Source organism: Pogoniulus pusillus, chromosome 29 (genome assembly GCF_015220805.1).
Source record: "Pogoniulus pusillus isolate bPogPus1 chromosome 29, bPogPus1.pri, whole genome shotgun sequence".
Lineage (NCBI taxonomy): Eukaryota > Metazoa > Chordata > Aves > Piciformes > Lybiidae > Pogoniulus > Pogoniulus pusillus.
The window spans coordinates 6,933,229-6,951,213 of record NC_087292.1 but is presented as its reverse complement, the minus strand read 5'-3'; the positions used below and the strand labels follow the sequence as shown (position 1 = coordinate 6,951,213).

General features: G+C 52.3%; 1 protein-coding gene across 4 annotated transcripts in view; it reads right to left on the bottom strand.

The window, feature by feature from the left end:
- PLCG1 (phospholipase C gamma 1) overlaps positions 1-17,985 on the bottom strand; it is a 52,371-nt gene that overhangs the window by 16,355 nt on the left and 18,031 nt on the right. For 2 of the 4 annotated variants that reach the window (XM_064167895.1, XM_064167897.1), the window contains exons 2-10: positions 12,006-12,158; positions 10,839-10,932; positions 10,284-10,331; positions 4,696-4,780; positions 3,822-3,905; positions 2,782-2,804; positions 1,913-1,985; positions 832-933; positions 9-130 (exon numbers count right to left, since the gene is read on the bottom strand). In XM_064167895.1, the coding sequence (XP_064023965.1) occupies positions 9-130; positions 832-933; positions 1,913-1,985; positions 2,782-2,804; positions 3,822-3,905; positions 4,696-4,780; positions 10,284-10,331; positions 10,839-10,932; positions 12,006-12,158 (784 nt within the window). The remainder of the gene's footprint in view (positions 1-8; positions 131-831; positions 934-1,912; positions 1,986-2,781; positions 2,805-3,821; positions 3,906-4,695; positions 4,781-10,283; positions 10,332-10,838; positions 10,933-12,005; positions 12,159-17,985) is intronic. The other 2 variants (XM_064167896.1, XM_064167898.1) reach the window with 1 other exon arrangement.

The window sequence follows — 17,985 nt, the reverse complement described above, 5'->3', positions numbered from 1 at the left end:
GTCCTTACGTGTTGTGTGAGGAGGAGATCCAGTAATGGGACAGGGGATTGTTCATGTTCTCTGGACACACCATGTCCAGCTGTGAGTTCCAGATGCTGTTCTCTTTGGAAAACAGGAAGGTGAGAAACTGCTCAGGAAGAAACAGAAGTGTGTGTTACTGATGTGGAGTGGTGCAGCTTCACACACATCTCACCCTCTGTGGCGGCAGCTCGGGGCCAGGTGCCATTTTCTAAGCTCAGCACAGCCTGACCAAAGGCAACCAAGACAGCTCCCAGCTCCCCGACCCAGTCTGCTGGAGTAACCACAGCTTAGGCACTGCCACCTCTCCTCTGAGCTGTGCCAGATGCCTGTGGACAAATCCTCTGCCCCAGCTGGAGACAAATGAATTGCTTTGCATTTTATTTTGCATTTCACTAAGGCCATGCAGGCCAAGAGACCTTTGGGTGGGAGCTGGTCTAGAGTGCCAGTGACATGGCCATCTCCAGTTGTTTTTATTCTTTTGTTTTCAGCTTTCCCTGTTTTCAAGAGAGCTTTACATGACCCAGGGGGGCACTAAGCCAAGCACAGCCCCTTTCCTCCCCTAAATGAACTGCCTGATGAGCTCTCCCAGTTGCACATATCCAACATGAGAGCCCAGAAGTCATTCCTTTCATCAACCAACTCTTGTGCAACACAGTGACCTGCCACGCTCTCTTCATACAGCACTGCAGCTTACAGCTGCACCAGCCCACGGTGAAGACACAGGCAGCAGAGCTCTCACATCACAGCACACAGGGGATGTCACACTCTACTCCACCTCATTCTGTACACACTAGGATCAAGGTGTCTTACTTCATCCAGGGAGAAATAAGGCTCATCAATCTCCCTCAGAGGGTCTCTCAGAAAGTTGAACATGAATTCCTGTACCTGAAGGATATCTGCAGCCCAGAGCTCCTGCAAACCCCGAGAGAGACACGAAAAAGAAACCATTTCAGAATTATCCCAAACCATGAGCAGCTCATCCAGCTAAGGGCTTTAACTGGTAAGTTATTCAAGAAGACCACTCTGCCAGGAATTCAGCCATCAGCACAACTGCCAGAAAACAGGCAACTGCAGACACCTGCCCTATTTCCAAGCATTTTCTCCTCTGATAGCCTCTTTGCACACATCTGCCATCCCTCCTCCTTTGGCAGGAGCAGCCAGCTCAGCTTCCTTTCGCCTCTCTTTCTCCATGGATGTCTTTCATCAGGCCATCAGAACGGCTGGGTCCCCTCACTGGTTAGCTCTCTGCTTGCTGCACAGCTTGGACAGGAAGATGGTGGTGGGAGAAGGGGAGGGTGGTGGCCCCACACTTTCCCTTCTCTTGGAGGAGACCACCAATGAAACAGAAGCCCAGCAAGACTTGAAATTACAGGTCTGTGCTGCCCACAGGTGTGCTGCTTGCACTCGTGTGCATGTCTGAGTGTTTGTGGTGTGCTTGCTGGATGACCTAAGATTGCTTTTAAATAGAAACATCAGCAACTGAATCGATCGGGAGCTCCTCAGGAGCTGCAGGCACCTCCCAGGCAGACAGGATGAACCATGACATTTTGGCTGCTGGAAAATTTCAATACCAGTTGAGGTCACAAGAGACAGAGTAAATCTCTACTGACCAATTCCACCCCCCTGGGATCTCCACTCCTCAAGATCTTCTGTTACTAGTCCCATTTTCTGACCAGGCTGACTGGCTGAGGCCAGGTTTACCCTCACCAGTGCTTCCCCTGCCTCACTGCCTGCTCCTGGAAAGATGCACTCAGGTTGTGGCCATGCCAGGCAGAGCATCCAACGACCAAACCAGCCTAGCTCCATGACAAGGTCATCCTTGGAGTTCCTGATCCCTACCAGTATCAGTGCCTGTACCCTCATCCCTCCCCTGGGCCTGTGTTGAGCTCACCCTCTGGTACTCCAGCAAGAACTTCTGCAACTCCAGCAGCGACACCCTGAAGTGCTCAGACCTTTCTCCACCCCTGAAAAGCAGAGGAAAGCTTCAGACACTCACACAGCATCATGTGAGATGTCATCTGCAGTCACCACATGGCTTGTGCAGGCAAGATGTGCCCCAAGCAAGCAGTGCTGCAAGGGCAGAACAGGATGAATAGGAGAGCCGAGAAGGGCACAACAGCCACAACACAGCAGCTGAGTCTGTATGTCCCCATCTCAGTGCCAAGAACGGCTCCAGGAGCAGTCCAGGATTCAACACTGCCAAGGATATAACAATGTACAACTTTGGTGAAGGGTGGAAAAAATTATCAGAGGGACTGATTTGTATGAAACAAACAGAGGGTCTGCCTTGTACAAGGCTGAAAAGAACTAAGGAGGAGCAGGGCAGTCAAGGGGTGACTGTAGACAGGACATGGCTACAGGCATCCAGAGGACATGGCCTCATGGAAGCAGGGCAAGGAATGAGGGAGAGAACTGTTTGTAATTGATTATCTCAAAGGCCCAACCATGAAGATAATCTCTGGGAGATGGCTCAAGGTCTGATTGTTTCACATAAACCAAATTACCGTTTTAGGAGGTGATTGGCCTGAACTGCATCTCCGTGGGATGTCTGGGGGGGGGGGGGGGGGGGGGGAGCCCTTCCTGACCTGAGCTGCAGTGTCTACAGCAAAGATGCTTATTCAGGGTGCAAAAACGCAAGCAGTGCAGTGGCAAGCAAGAGGTGTGTGGCATCTCTCCTCCTCAGCACGCTGCTGCAGCACCAGAACATGTTATGGAGGGAAAGAAGACAGCCCCTCCCCCAACACATGGAGAGTTACCAACCTTTCTAGGAATGGGACATCCATCTGCAAAAGAACCACCACAAGTATTAGAATCATAGACTGGGCTGGGTTGGAAGGATCCTCTAAAGGTCAGCTAGTCCAACCCCCTTGCAGTCAGCAGAGATGTCTGGAACTAGATCAGTTTCTTCAGAGACCCAAACAACCTGACATGGAAGGGTTTCAGGGATGGGCCATCTACCACCTCTCCAGCCACCCTGGGCCAGTGGCTCACCACCCTCACTGTAAAAAAATCTTTTCCTTCTATCTAGTTTAAATCTCTATCTTTTAGTTTAAATCCATCACCCCTTGTCCTGTCACAACAAGTCACACTAAGAAGTCTGTCTCCATCTTTCTTAACAACTCCTTTAAGCACTGAAAGGCCATGAGAAGGTCCCCCTGGAGCTTTCTCTTCTCCAGGCTGAACAACCCCAGCTCTCTCAGCCTGGCCTCACATCAGAGGGCTTCCAGCCCTCACATCATTGCTGTGGCCTTCTCTGGACCTGCTCCAACAGGTCCATGTTTCCCCTGTGATGAGGACTCCAGAGCTGGCCCCAGCACTGCAGGTGGGGTCTCAACAGAGCAGAAGGATAGAATGCCCCCACTCCACCTGCTGCCCATGCTGCTGGGGATCTACCCAGGGCAGGGCTGACTCTGGGCTGCAAGCTCACATTGCTGGCTCATGTTCAGCTTTCCCATCACCCCCAGGTCCTTCTCTGCAGGACTCTTCTCAATCTGTTCAGCCCCACTCTCAAGCTCATTACTGTATGTGGAAGCACAATTTGACGAGAAACTGATGAAGACAGCAAATCAGCACTGTACAGCTCAGCTTTCCTACAGCTGTTGCTCACACACATTGCTCCCCATCCCTAGCAGCCTTGTGCTACCCAGCCTAAAGCAAGAACTTGCCTGTCATCCCTGGCCCAGAGGCACTAGGAGGGAGCTATTAGCTGAGGGCAGCAGGGTTAAAAAGGTGATTAGGGGGGACTGCCCAGGACCAAACATGGTCTCTCCCTCCCCAGCCCTGGAGAATTCAGCTGTTACCATTTTCTGGGCACTGAACATCAGGCTGCGGTAGAGCTGTGCAAACTGCCCGTACGTGATGTCTCCGTTCCTCTGCTCCACGTCCTGCAGCAGAAAACCTCAGAGGTCAACACTGCACTGTGCTTAAGGAGTGTCTCCTCCCACCAGAATTCCTAGGGAAAAAGGCGGAGGACAAGACCAAAGCCTGGCCAGACTTAACCTCCTACCTCTGCTCTGGTCAGTGGAACCCAACAGTGCCTGGACACAGGCACATCCTAATGTGAGTTCCCTGAGTCTCCAAGCTCCCCACATCACCACAGCATTGACAGAAGTGTTACTGTTTGCTTGAACTGTTACAAAGGGATCACTTCAGTTTTTTGATGCAGAGAGCATCCGAAGTATCTGGAAGCTAGAGGATGCAGATCATGTTCTCCCCTGGTCTCAGCACTGGTGGGAACAGCTGCTTATCACGAGCTGACCCTTCACTCCTGCTTCTGGACTGGTGCTGGCAGTCAGCTGCCTGTCAGCCAGTGGTGGTGGGATGCAGCATCCACGATGCAGGACCTGCTGGCCTCACTGCCTGTCCTCCTGAACTCTACTCCACCAGCACAAAGCCCACAACCACAGCCAGCAGCAATGTGGGGAGCGGGGGAGGCAGGGTGGGGCAAGAAGAGGGTTCTGGCCACAAACGGGCCAGGGTGCGGCACCCAGTGGGAGCTGGCATTTCTTCAGTCACCACTGTGGGTGGGGGCCCTCCCGGGAAAGGCTGGGAGCTTCTGCAATATGCAAACACACTGTGGGAGTTTAATCACCACTAGGTTTTGCTCAAAGGTAGGTAACAGGCTACCAAGGGTCCCCCGCATGAACACGGAGAGCAGAGGAGTCACACACTCACCGTGAGCCTCTCCCGCAGGAACCTCATGTTGGGGACCCGATAGTTGACCTGGGACAGCATGTTCTTCAGATCCTTGGCAGAGATCCTGGCTCGGCAGGGGAAAGAGGGGAAACACATTCAGGAGGTCTGGAGTGGAGGAATCTCGAGTGCACAGAGTGAAGGTGCCCAAAGGGGCATCAGCTGTGACACAGAAGGACAGATGTGTGACCCCACAAAGACGCTGGGGTGGGGACCAAAGGCAGAACAGAAGAATGTTTTGCACCCCAATGACCTCTGAGTGTGCACAGGGAGCAAAGAGAGGTGCATGTATGCCAGAGGGAACTGCAACACCACTCCAACAAGCTCACAACGCTGCAAGGTGAGTCCCAGCACCCTGGGCTGATGCCACAACGGCCACACAGCATATACTGCTTCAAGGGCACAACCAAGGAGAAGCATTTTTCAAGTATCTGTGCCCCAGGATGGCTGCTGGGTGACCCAATCCCTTCCAAACCCCAACCCATAACCTGTAGAAGGAGCTGGAGGAGGGCAGGATTTGCAAGTGGTTTGGACCCTGCTAATTTTGTCCTAAAGAGAGGAAAAAAGTAATTTTTGGTGTCTAGCCTCAGGCACAGAGCTGCCACGTTGTGCCCAGCTGCTCTCCCCCAGCCACTACCACACGTACCACTGGCACAGGGCATCTGACGTGGCTGTCCTCCCCACAAGGACCTTTGCTCCAAACTCGCCAGTTCACAAACTGGGCAGGGGTTTCAGTGCCAACCTGAAGCAGGATGCTACACCCAGACAGACAGAGACAGGCAGTGAGGAGCCTTGGGCTGCCCCTGCCTGCTCTGGCATTGTCCCCCCGTGGGGTAACAACCCTGCAGCAAGGAGGAACGTAGATGTCTCCCTCCTGCAGGATTTAAGAAGCAGAGAAGTCTGCATGCAATCATTTTTTTGGCAGCTTCTCCCTTAAAAGCAACTTCTGCAAAGCTACCCCAGCAGTCACAGACACTGCTTTTGCCTCCCACTGAGCAGGTGGGAGCCCAGGACCTACAGGATGATCCCACATCCTGCAAGGCTTAGGGCAGGTCTGGCCTTGTGAATAGCTTTGGGGCACAAATACAAACACGCCAGGAAAGATGTCCTGTGCACACTATCATCTGCAGTGGCATGGAGAGGCTGCCTGAACGATGACTCTTTTACCCTCTTCCCTGGAAACAGGGAGATCTCCAATGCCACAGGATGGAGAAGCAACAGAGAGGGCCCCATGGAGAGTGAGAAACTGGCTGGTGTCAGGCACTGCAGAGAGGAGGGCTGCCACAGCCAGTGGGACACAGAGAGCCCTTGTTTCTGGCTGAGAGCTGAGGGGGACTGGGATGCATGGATGGCCAGAGCAGGACCTGGCCTGTCTCCCATACTGTGTCCAAGGCCAGCACACAGCCAGCCAAGGACCATGCAGACAGGAGAAAAAGAAGCTGGCAGGTGGCACCAGCGTCCCCTTCCCTCCTGGCTATGTGAGCTACAGAGCCAGCAACAAGCTCCCAGCAGCTTTGGCAGCAAAGGGGCAGCTTTGGCAATGCCTCACTGCACCTTCACCAGAAGGTACCCTGGGGGCTTATAGTGAGCATTTTGGGGAGGGGATCCTGCCCTTTCCCTTCTCCAGCATGCCTCATGTCCATAGTCATGTGGAGGGTGAGATGCAACCCCAAAAGGCAGAAGGGTTCCAGCTATGGGGTCCTGGATGGCAGGGAAATGGGGCAATGTTTGGGACGAGTCAGGAGCACAATGGTTGCTTCTGAGAAATGCTTTCAAACGTCAAGGACCACAGCAGGGTCATAGGCCACCCAACAGGCCACTCAGGGTCTCCAGAGCCACCCAGCAGCAAATTCCCCTAGGTGAGAGGTTGAGACTGCAGAAAAGCTCTAGGAAACAGCAGGAGAGGTGGAGCAGCAGGACCAGAGTGGGCGCTAGGCTGGAGGCAGTGTCTGGCTCTGGTGATACTGAGCTGTTCCACAGGGAGGTGTCAGACCACAGCACTGCTCATCGACGTGATGGCACCGGGAGAGGCAAGAGACAAACCCTGTAAGAGCAGTGACCAGCATTTCCCTCTTTGCATCAGCAGCAGGATGGGTCATAGAATCACAGAATCAGTCAGGGTTGGAAGGGACCACAAAGATCATCTAGTTCCAATCCCCCTGCCATGGGCAGGGACACTCTACTCTAGAGCAGGCTGCCCACAGCCTCATCCAGCCTGGCCTTAAACACCTCCAGGGATGGGGCCTCAACCACCTCCTGGGCAACCCATTCCAGGCTCTCACCACTCTCATGCTGAACAACTTCCTCCTCACGTCCAGTCTGAACCTACCCACCTCTGGCTTAGGGAAGGATTTTATTCACTGTGTGTTATTAGTAACATTAAAGTGTTGGAGACCTTGGGTAAACAACTCAGAACTATTCTGAGACCAGAAAGTAAAAGCCAAATAAACAAACTAATTTCTCCTGTGGAAGTTTTTTAGGGTGTTATGACAAACAGGCTGAGGGACAGAGACGGGGGAGAAAAACATTCCCCAGCACCGCAACTTGCTCCCAGCCACGGGCAGCTCTCCTAACTGGGGTGAAACACTCTCCTCTGCAGCAGCTAGGAAAAAAAAGCACAGCATCCTGTTATCCTCCTTTTTCCACCTAACCTCCCTTGGAAAAACAAATACCCACAGGCCCAGCAGCCAGTGAAAACAGCCAACATCTGCGGCGTGCTGGAAGGTATGCACAGGCAGAAGGTGGAGGGGAAAGGGCTCCGGCACAGGAGCCTGAGGCCTGGGGCACACCAACACCAGGAACGATTTCTTCAGCTGCCAAAAAGCTGTCCCTTCTGGAAAGGACCATGGATGGTTTGCAAATCAGTCTTTTCTTTTTTTTTATAAACAACCAAGCAAGCAAAACACAAGTCACTGCTCCCTTTCCAAACTCAAAAGGGCAAAGAGTCCAGCAACACCAAAGTTAATGCTGGAACATCTTACAACAACAAAGGTTTCATCCAGGACATGCCTCCCAACTGCTGGCCCTGCTTTGCAGATAGCACAGGGGTAGTTGTAAAGTGGGGAGACCTCAACATTTTCTGCATTCCTCCTTCACTTCCATTTTGCCCCTTTTTGCTGCCCAGGCTGGAGGAGCAGCAGTTTGCTAAGAACCCCCTTCTCTTCACTGGCAAGGAATCACAGAATCACTATGGCTGGAAAAGACCTTCAAGCTCATCCAGTCCAACCCTTATCTAACTCTACCATATCCTTGGGCACCATATCTAGATGGCTTTCAGATACACCCAGGGATGGGGATTCAACCACTTCCCTGGGCAGCCTGTTGCAGCCTTTGATAACCCTTTTGGTATAGAAGTTTTTCCTAAACCTGCCCTGGTGTAACTGAGGCCATTGCCTCTTGTCCTATCAGTAGTGACTGTAAGGAGAGACCAACACTCACAAAGGAGCACACTGCATTTTGCTGGCTTAGTTCTAAATGCTAATAGAAAGATGATGAAAAGAAAACCGACAGGAGAGAAGCAACAGGCTGGCTTTCAGCTCTGCTGAACAGGCCTCAGGCAGGCAAATCTATATACTCAGTCTCTCTTGTACTGCCAGGATGCCATTTCATCAGTTTTACAGTATAACTGCATGAGAAAAAGGACCCATTTTTAGCCTTTCTTCTCCATTTGGCCTCCAACCTCCCCATGCAGACGCCCCTGTCCCACTGCTCACCACTCCTGAGCTAGGAACTATTGTGCCTGGTCACCACTGAAAACTAGAACAGCATGTATAAAACCCAAGCCTGGATTGAAAAGGTGTGTGGCATATGCAGAGCAGCTGCAACAGCTTAAAGGCTTTTTTCCTTCCCATTCTGCCTCTGCCAGGATTTACCCCTCCTCCATGAAATCCCTGTGCACCCAACTGTGCTCTTGGAATACTATAACAGAAATCACTGCAAAGGCAAAAATGTCCAATGCTCCAGGATCTCCCCAACACAACACACTCCTGCTCTGCTCCCAGATGTGGACATGCTGAATTTAACCCCTGGCAGCCAGACAGCGGGGCAGTCTGTCTGTCCTGGCTGTGGTTGGGAGAGAGTGACACAGTGGTGGAGACCAAAGAAGGATGAGAGGACCTGCTTACTTTTGATGTGCACAGAGCAGTGATTTTCACCTGACCATCCATTGGACTGAACTGTCTGATCACTGTCACCCACAGCTTCCCAGTTGCATGTCCCCAGCACAAGCAGTTGGGTTCATAGCATAACTTTCTTGGCAGAAGCTTGCTGCAAGGAGGGAAAGGACTCTAGGGCTCAGGGTAAAGCATGGAAATGGATAGCAGAGTGAACTCAACAGTGTTGGCAGAGACCAAGCAAAGGAAGCTCTGGAGATCAGAGATCTGTCCACTACCCTGTGGCAAGCTCTGTCTGGGCACATGAAAGGGACAGACAGGGCCTGGGTGCTCCCCATACTAGCTGCAGGAGCTGATGTGTGAGTGATGTTTCCAGCAGTGCCCACCCAGAGGAGGACAGGACTATGGAAGTCAATGATGAAAAGTGAATAGGCTCAGCTCATGCTGTGGGTAAAAATGTGCCCCAGGGACAAAAGCAGAAAAGCAACAGCACCTCAGGAAGAGGAGACTGGCAGCTGACACACAGCCAGAGAAAGAGGTGATGGCAGCTGGGATGAAGGGCAGAGGCTTCCCAGCAGGGAAATGTCCTTTCCCTTATCTCCTCACGACAGGTCATGACCCAGTGCCCTTATCTCCTCATGACAGGTTCAAGCATGACATTTCACCTGCTAAGACACCACTAAGCATTGGCCCAAGAACAACACAAGTAGTGGCCCTGCTGCAGCCTATCAGACTAGAAAACAAGCAGCAGGGTGATCTATGGTCTTGTGGACCTTAGAGCAAAAGAAATCAAACAGGGTGGAGAGTAACAAACAAGCCAGTTCAGCCCTGATGGTGTGGTCACAACCACTTCTCCAAGTAACTAGCAATAGAACATGAGGAAATAGTCTCAGGTTGCACCAGGGGAGGTTTAGGTTGGATATTAGGAACAATTTCTTTACTGAAGAGTGGCCAGACATCAGAAAAGACTGCACAGGGAGATGGTGGAATCACCACCCCTGGTGATGTCCACAAAACATGTAGACATGGCACTCTGGGGCATGGTTTAGTGGGTGTTGTGGTGTTGGGTTGACAGCTGAACCTGATGATCTTACAGGCTTTTTTCCAACCTTAATGATTCTATGATTGTTGGCTCCTTGGTGTCTGCTTCCTTGGCTGACGCCAGCTGAGGGCAAAGGGGTTTCATGGCTGTAGGCTCTCAAGGTGTTGCTGGGTTTAAACAGTTGGGAAATGGGTCAGGGAAACAAGACAGTTCTGGGACGTTTGCTTAATTCAGTAGAAGTCAGCTAGAGAAGTACTGGGACTCAAATTAATGTTCCTTGGGAGTGAAACACCTAGAGAACCCAACAAAAAGCCCAAAGCAAAGGCTGGGGTTTCAAGCCAAAGATGAAACTTTCCAGCTGAAAGCTTTCCATGCATGTGCACATCTGTGCCAGCGAGGGCTTCCTCTCCTCTCACCTGTCTTCCCGGTTGCGATCCAGCGAGTAGAACTGCTTCCGGAGCCACCTGAGCAGAAGGCACAAACATGGACACGCTTAGCCCCAGCTCCCCAACAACAAGCCTGCTTGGTTTGCTCCTATCTGTGGAAATTCTCCATGCCACAACACCCATCCCCACCCAGCCCTGCATCTGGCTGGGCTCTGCTCCCTTTCTAGTGACCACTTGTCTCCTTTAAAGTCATCTCTGCCTGAAAGTGAGTCCACGGATAAGACAAATGAACCAAAGGTTTGCTCCTCTACAATGAGCTCTACAGACAACACAGGCTGCACACACATAAAACCATCTACTTTGTGGTACAGCTCCTGTTCCCTGCGTGTGAGATCAAACTCTGGCCATCAGTGTTGCAGCACATGGAGTCAATAGGATGGAGGTTCTCAAGAGCAGAGACAGCAATGCCAGGTCAGCACAGTTTGGAGAGGGAAGGAGATGTCACTGAGTCACCTTTTGCTGTCAAGAAAAGGACAGAAAAGGGGAAAGAAGAAAAAAAGTGCAGAATAAGGCCAAGTTACTCACCTCTCAATCTGCAGGGGGGTGGTAGCCCTTAGAGTGTCTGCCACCAGCCAGTTCAGCCCCTTGATCCACATACTGACCTCGTCCTCAGAAGTGGCTGTGGAAAGTGCACAAGAGAAATAGGAAATAGGGACACAGAAGCTGGTCACCAACTCAAACTTCTTGGGACTATCCCCAGCATCTTATCTGATCCTCTGTCTGACAACAGCTTCCTCCTGTGCAGGTGCTCTGGCTGACTCTTCACCCTGTGGAACTCCTGCTCTCCTCTCCTGGGATGTCCATTTCCCTTCAGTTACAGAGAGCTTGGGGGTCATCTCTGTCCCCACACACTGATGCTTTGGTTGACAGGCCAGCAACATCTTAGGAATGTGTGACAGCTCCTCCATGACCTGCCTCTCAGCAGCTCAGCCCTCTCTGAGGGCAGAAGTGGTCTCTGTCCTTATGTCCCAAAGCACCAGCCAGAAAGCAGATTTGCCGCAGATGCTAAGGACTCAGCATGGCTGCCTCCATCAGTGCTCCTCTACTTGGGTTTAAAGAGGAAACAAGACTGTGTGCTGTTAGCAAAAGATATTGGCTGTCAGCTGAACAGCAGCCAGTGACTATGAGCCTGTCCTCCATCTGAACAGGACACTCAGCAGCACGGACTTCCCCTTCCTCAACAACAAAACATATGGCTGGGTACTCCAAGTGCAGCTTAAGTCAAGAGACGTTGCACTCATCAAAGCCAGGGCCAACACCTAGGAGGTATGGAGGCACTGTGAGTCACCATTTGCCACTGGCAGTGTTTTCTCACTCAGAATTGCAAAGCAGAAGTGGGTGAGACATTACCACTTCATGTGTGGGGTTGGTTACCACAGCGCAGCTGATGAGCACCATCAAGCCATGCTGAGATAAAGCACCTAGTTTCCAGCACACAGTTGAACTAAGAGCTTCAGTTCACCCACTTCTGTGTGTACTGGGTGAATTAACTCTCTAGAGACTGAACATGAACCCTTCAGGCAACCACTGTCACCTTCTTCCAAAGCCAGCTCCATTGTGTGGTGAAGAGACCATCTGCCCAGGGATATGTTCCAGCTCAGTTGTGGAAGGATGTATTGGAAGTTTGGGTTCTGTGGTGCTGAAGGTGCCCAACCCTGCCCTAGCACAGCCCCGGGGCCATGAGGGCTTTACCTTGCAAGCTGAGGGTCTTCAGCCGGAATTCTGTGCCATAGAGGACAACAAAGCAGTGAGAGTGGTCTGGTCGGAAGCATGGATCCTCCTGGTACCGGTCAAAGTCACGCGAGTTCTTCCCTGGTCGAATCTCTTTGATTTCACGAATGTCCACTAAGAGAAAGGGGAAACAAAGAGGCAGTTCAGCAAACAGTCCTAAATCCTAACAATGATGGAGGAGGAAGGGCATGCATAAAGTGGCTTTAGTCACCTGCACAGCTGAGTTACCACCTATTGCACGATGACAGACCTAGGCATGCCTACAGCACTGGGGTACCAGGCTCTGAAAGCAAACTGTGCTTCCCTGGCTATGCTGGAAAGCAAGGAGGAGATGGCTGCCCCAGGACCAGACAGCTGCCAGACACCTGAGGACAGCAGGCAGGTGCTGGGCTTGCTTCCTTCCAAATTGCAAGGGGCTCACCTACCACTCTGAATTTCTAGACACAGACGCTCATTACCACCAGGGTGGGAATGTCCTGGAGTCCTGGATACCTTGAAGTCCTTACCCTCTGTGGTTTGAATGGGAGAGGAAAGGTGGGAAAAACCTCTTTCACCCCTTGCCCTACAGGCTTGAAGCGGGGGACGGGGGGGGGCAAAGGGTCCTGCCAGTGCAAGGGGTGCCCCGCACAGACGCCTGTGCTGGAATCATGCCAGCGATTGGCTGCGTGCTTCGTGCCGGCGACTGGCCGTGTGCTTCGCGCTGGCGAGTGGCTGCGTGCTTCGCGCTGGTGAGTGGCCGCGTGCTTCGCCATGGTGAGTGGCCGTATGCTTTGTGCTGGCGAGTGGCCGCGTGCTTCACGATGGTGAGTGGCTGTGTGCTTTGCGCCGGCAATTGGCCGCGTGCTTCGCGCTGGCGAGTGGCCATGTGCTTCGCGATGGTGAATGGCTGTGTGCTTTGCGCCGGCGATTGGCTGCGTGCTTCGCGATGGTGAGTGGCTGTGTGCTTTGCGCCGGCGATTGGCCATGTGCTTCACGATGGTGAGTGGCTGCGTGCTTCGCGATGGTGAGTGGCTGTGTGCTTTGCGCTGGCAATTGGCCGTGTGCTTCGTGATGGTGAGTGGCTGTGTGCTTTGCGCCGGCAATTGGCTGTGTGCTTCGCGATGGTGAGTGGCTGTGTGCTTTGCACTGGCAATTGGCCGCGTGCTTCGCGATGGTGAGTGGCTGTGTGCTTTGTGCCGGCGAGTGGCTGCGTGCTTCGCGATGGTGAGTGGCTGTGTGCTTTGCGCTGGCAATTGGCCGCGTGCTTCGCGATGGTGAGTGGCTGTGTGCTTTGCGCTGGCAATTGGCCGCGTGCTTCGCGATGGTGAGTGGCTGTGTGCTTTGTGCCGGCGAGTGGCTGCGTGCTTCGCGATGGTGAGTGGCTGTGTGCTTTGCGCCGGCAATTGGCTGCGTGCTTTGTGATGGCGAGTGGCTGCGTGCTTCGCACCAGCGAGTGGCCGCGTGCTTCGCGCCTAGCAAATGGCAGCTCGAAGGCTGTCCAGGGAAGGGACAAATGCTGGGCTGCTGCCCGCCTTGGCGTTCTCCCCCGCAGAGAGCATCCCCTGGCCCTGCAGAGGACAAGCTCCCGAGGGGCAGGACCGTCCCTGCTTAGGACGGCTCCGCTCCATAAGCACCCTTTTGTGCAAGCTTGATAGGCTTAACAGCCTCGGATGTCCTTTGAAAGAAGGCGAGCTGACAAGCGCCTGACCCGCCCTTTCTCTCAGACAGCCTAACTCACCTGTGAGTAACTTTTCTGCTCAGCCTGCTTGATAGTGGGAAAGCTGTGTTTATAGCTTAGCCTTTTCCATTTCCTGACTCCTAAAATAGCCAAATTCTCCTATAGCATCCTTGCAAGATATTCTCAGTCAAACTGAGTTTGCTAGTTAAACTAAGTTAATGTCTGTATGTAGTTCTGGGGGCAAGTTTCAGGGAAATAAAATAATTCTGGTTTTATCTCTATTCCTGACTCGGCCATGTTAATTCCCTGCCTCCACAACAGGGACTCACTGCGTTTAGGCAACAGGTGACCATTACGGCAGCCTCCCACTGCTCCCCTGCCATTGCTGATTGCATAGGCTGAAGCACCCCAAGCTCTAGCACAGCCCTGCCAGGCTGGTCCTCAGTGCAGCCACAGGTGCCCAAGTACTCCTGGAGAAGCTGCCCACACTGCTCACCTTTGAGAAGCCCTTCAAGAGCCCCGTCTCGCTCCTCAACCTGTCAGAGCAGCTATCACCAGCCTTGCACATCTCTTGTTGCACACACTGCGCAGCGCACAGCCTGTAAGCACAGCCTCTTCTCACTGGCTTCCTTGGAAGCCTTCCCAGGCACCACCCTCCTGGCTGGATGTCTCACTCAAGGTGACCTCCAGATACCATGAGCAGAGGGCAGCGCTGCCCAGAGCTCCTTTACGTTCCAGCTTCACATCCTGTGCTCTCCTCTTCCTCTGCCCAACAACACACATCTGCAAACTGAGCACTTTTGGTTTTGTCTTTCAAGACAGCAACTTGCTCCTTTTTTAATAAAAGCTTTTCTACAGCAGTGAACCTTGTGAGGTCCCAGCCCCTTGCACAGATGGATGAAAACCTGTTTGCAGCTACCACATCCTACAAACACCAAAGATTTAAGACCTACCTCTCTGCAAATGCAAGTTAGACGCTGAAGTTTGAGTTGATTCTTGGTTTAAACAATTTGTTGGTGTCTTTGCCTCCCCCCCTTCTCTCCAATTTCACCCCAGCGTCTGCATTTCCTGGCATCTCCCCCCTGTCCCATTAGCATCCTGCCAGCACAGTCCTTGCCTTCACCCAGATGTCATCTATATCAAGAAAACACTGTCCTTCCTTTCCAAAGAGGGATGAAGTGATCACCTCTGCGAGGCTCTGCCACAGTGTGTTATCTTGGCCAGGGCTGGTGGCTCCAGGGAGCTGTGCTTACGTTTATTATCCTCCCACACACTGCCCACAGTGTCAGTGTGCTTTCCCCAGGAATGTCTGAAGAGGGCAACATGAACTGTGATCAGCCAAGCTGTGGTCAAATGAAACTCCTAGATGGTGCCCACTAGACAATGGCTAGGGCTGGGCAGGCAGCACCACCACCACATCAGGCTTCTAGGATACAGTGACAGCATCATTCTGAGACTATTCCTTGGGTCATAGGGATGGTGTCACAACTCAGCAGCTGTCCCTGGTTGGCCAATTCAAAGGTGACCAAGCATATGGCAGTAAGGAGCATACCAGGGTGGCATCAGCTGACTGCCAGGTCCTGGCAGCAAATGGCAGAGCAAATATCAGTGCAGGGCTGGCTACATGTGTGGGTGGTCATCTGATGGTGCAGCTGTAACATCACCCTGGCAGCTTCAGCTGTGGCTTGTGAGAAAGAGGAGCAGACAACCCCAGCCAGCTACTTTGGAACCGTGCTCCTCTGCAAAGGGCAGCTGTGAGCACACTGGAGCATCAAACACCAAGTCAGAAGAAGCAGCTGAAGAGATGCTGGTAAGGGAGCACCTCACAGCCTCTCTCCCTGAAGGAAATGCCCAGAAAGGACTCTCAGTGCCATAAAACAAAGAGAAAACAACAACAAGGGAAAAAAAAAAAAAAACAAAACACACACAACCAAACAGTCCAACCCCAAGAATCCTCACTTCCTGGAAAAAGAGTTTCTGAAATGCTTGGGGAATCATATAACAACATTTGTGAGTCACGTTTCCACAGCAGATGATGCTTCTGAGCAATGTGGGATGGAGATTACTGCAAACCTGGCATGTAATTCATCCCAATTAAACTGCACTTACTGCACTCACAGTGGATCGACTTGCCTTTCATTTCCATTTACTGCAGTCTAAAACCAGACAAGAATGGGATCTGCTCACCACCCACAGCACTAAACTGCACAGTGAGAGACAGTGCTCGCTCCAAACCAGCAACACAGCAATGCAGCCATGGGGCTTGACTCTGGGAGACTCAGGAACCCTGCCTGAGGAGTGTGGGATCCTCTTTGGGCAAGACACACCATGCAGCATCGTGGGTGTGCACTGGTAGGTGGTGGCAGCCCAACAGAGGATAATATATCCAAACTGCTGCAATAACCCTCCAAAGCCCAGGCCAAGAGCACAGGAGGCCAACAGCATCTTGGCTTCTGTCAGAAATACTGTGGCAGTAGCACCAGGGAAGTGATGTTACCCCTGTACTGGGCACTGGTGAGGATAAGCCTCTAAAACTGGCTTCACTTTTGGGCCCCTCACTGCAAGAAGGACATTAAGATGCTGGAGTGGGTCTAGAGAAGGGCAGCAAGGCTGGTGAGGGGTCTTGAACACAAATCTAGTGAGGTGCTGCAGAACTGTGGTTGTTCAGCCTGGATAAAAGGAGACTGTGAGCCTCTTCTCTGAGGTAGTAAGTGATAGCACAAGAGGAAATGGCCTCAAGTTGCAGCAGGGGAGGCTTAGATTGGATATTAGGAAAATTTTCTTCACCAAAAGGATCATTGGGCATTGAATAGGTTGCCTAGGGAAGTGGTGGAGTCACCACCCCTGGAGGTGACTCCCTCCTCGGATGAGGTGCTTGGCACATAGTCTAGCAGCTGTGTACAGGGAGGTGTTAGGTTGTGATTTGACTTAATGACCTTAAGGTCTTTTCCAACCAGGTGATTCTACCATTCTGTGAAAGACAGTTCCCTGGGGCTGCAGAGGGAGGACAGACAAGCTCCCCAGAGTAAGGGGGTGACTTTTTTGAAGGCTTCTCCTACCCTTTGGAAATGAGTTGGCTGGAAGTTGAAACGTTCATGTGCCCCACTAACCTGCCCCTGTGCTCATATCCTTAGGGATACAGCAGATCACTTTGGCCTTTAAAAAACCAGTTCATAGTTATCCAGGGCACAAAAACTAATCTGCCTTTGAAGGATGCAGAGGTGGGGTAAGAACCAGCAGCTGAGTTTTCAGGTGTCAAAATATAAATTACCCTGCTTTGCGATGTTGCTGCATGCTGACTATGTCCTGCACTCACCTCTCATTGCAGGGAGCCCCAGTGGGTTAGTAAGAGCTAAACTCCACACTGTGGCAAGAGCCCTGCAGCAAGCCAGGCACCTGGCAAAGGCAGAAGCACACAGGGAATTCCTAGGGCAAAGAGCAGCCTGGGTGAGGGCCTCACACCTGGAGGCAGCAGGGCAAAAACCTCCAGCCCACGCATGCCTGCAGCTGCTTGCTCATTGCTCTCATCCTCCCAAACATGCCTGCGTGTGTGTGCTGGGGAGAAGGCAGCTGAGGGTTTGCTTTGTGCAGCTCTCTTTTTGCTGCAGAGCAGCCTCTCCAGCTCCGCTGTCTCTACTGACTCAAAACACCTTCCCAGCCCCGCTGCAGCATGGAAGGAAATGACTTAGCAGGAAGCACAACAAACTCAGATCCCACTACCCCGACAAAGCAAGCACTGAAATGCTGCTTCCCTGTACCAGCCCCCGCTTCAGGTCCTCCCTCCAGAACCCCTGGGCCAGCGCAGGAAGGGGAGTCACCATGCACAGGGGAAGGAGAGATGAAGACATCTTAGAATCACAAAATCATAGATGGTTTGTGTTGGAAGGGATCTATAAAGGTCAGCTCCTAACCACCACTGATGCAGCCAAAGACTAAGGAACGAGCATCTGGTGGGGCCCCAGCATCACAGGTCATATGCATGCCTGGGCAGGGGAACAAGTGGCAGTCAATCCAGGATCAGCCCTTCAAAGATAAGTACCCTGTCACTGGGGTGACCCACAACTCCTCCTTCCCAAGAAAACTTCTCCCAGAGCATACTGAGAAGGCAGCAGTCACTGCAGGAGGCAGAAACTCGTCTTCATCCCACGTGGACAGTGGCAAGAGGAAGAAGAGTTTGGTGCCACAGCAGAGGTAGAGGGAAGCACTCTACTGGAACACAAACCCCTCTGTGTTCTGGCAGGACTCAGATCTCTGAGCAGGGACAGACAAACAGTGGATGAGATC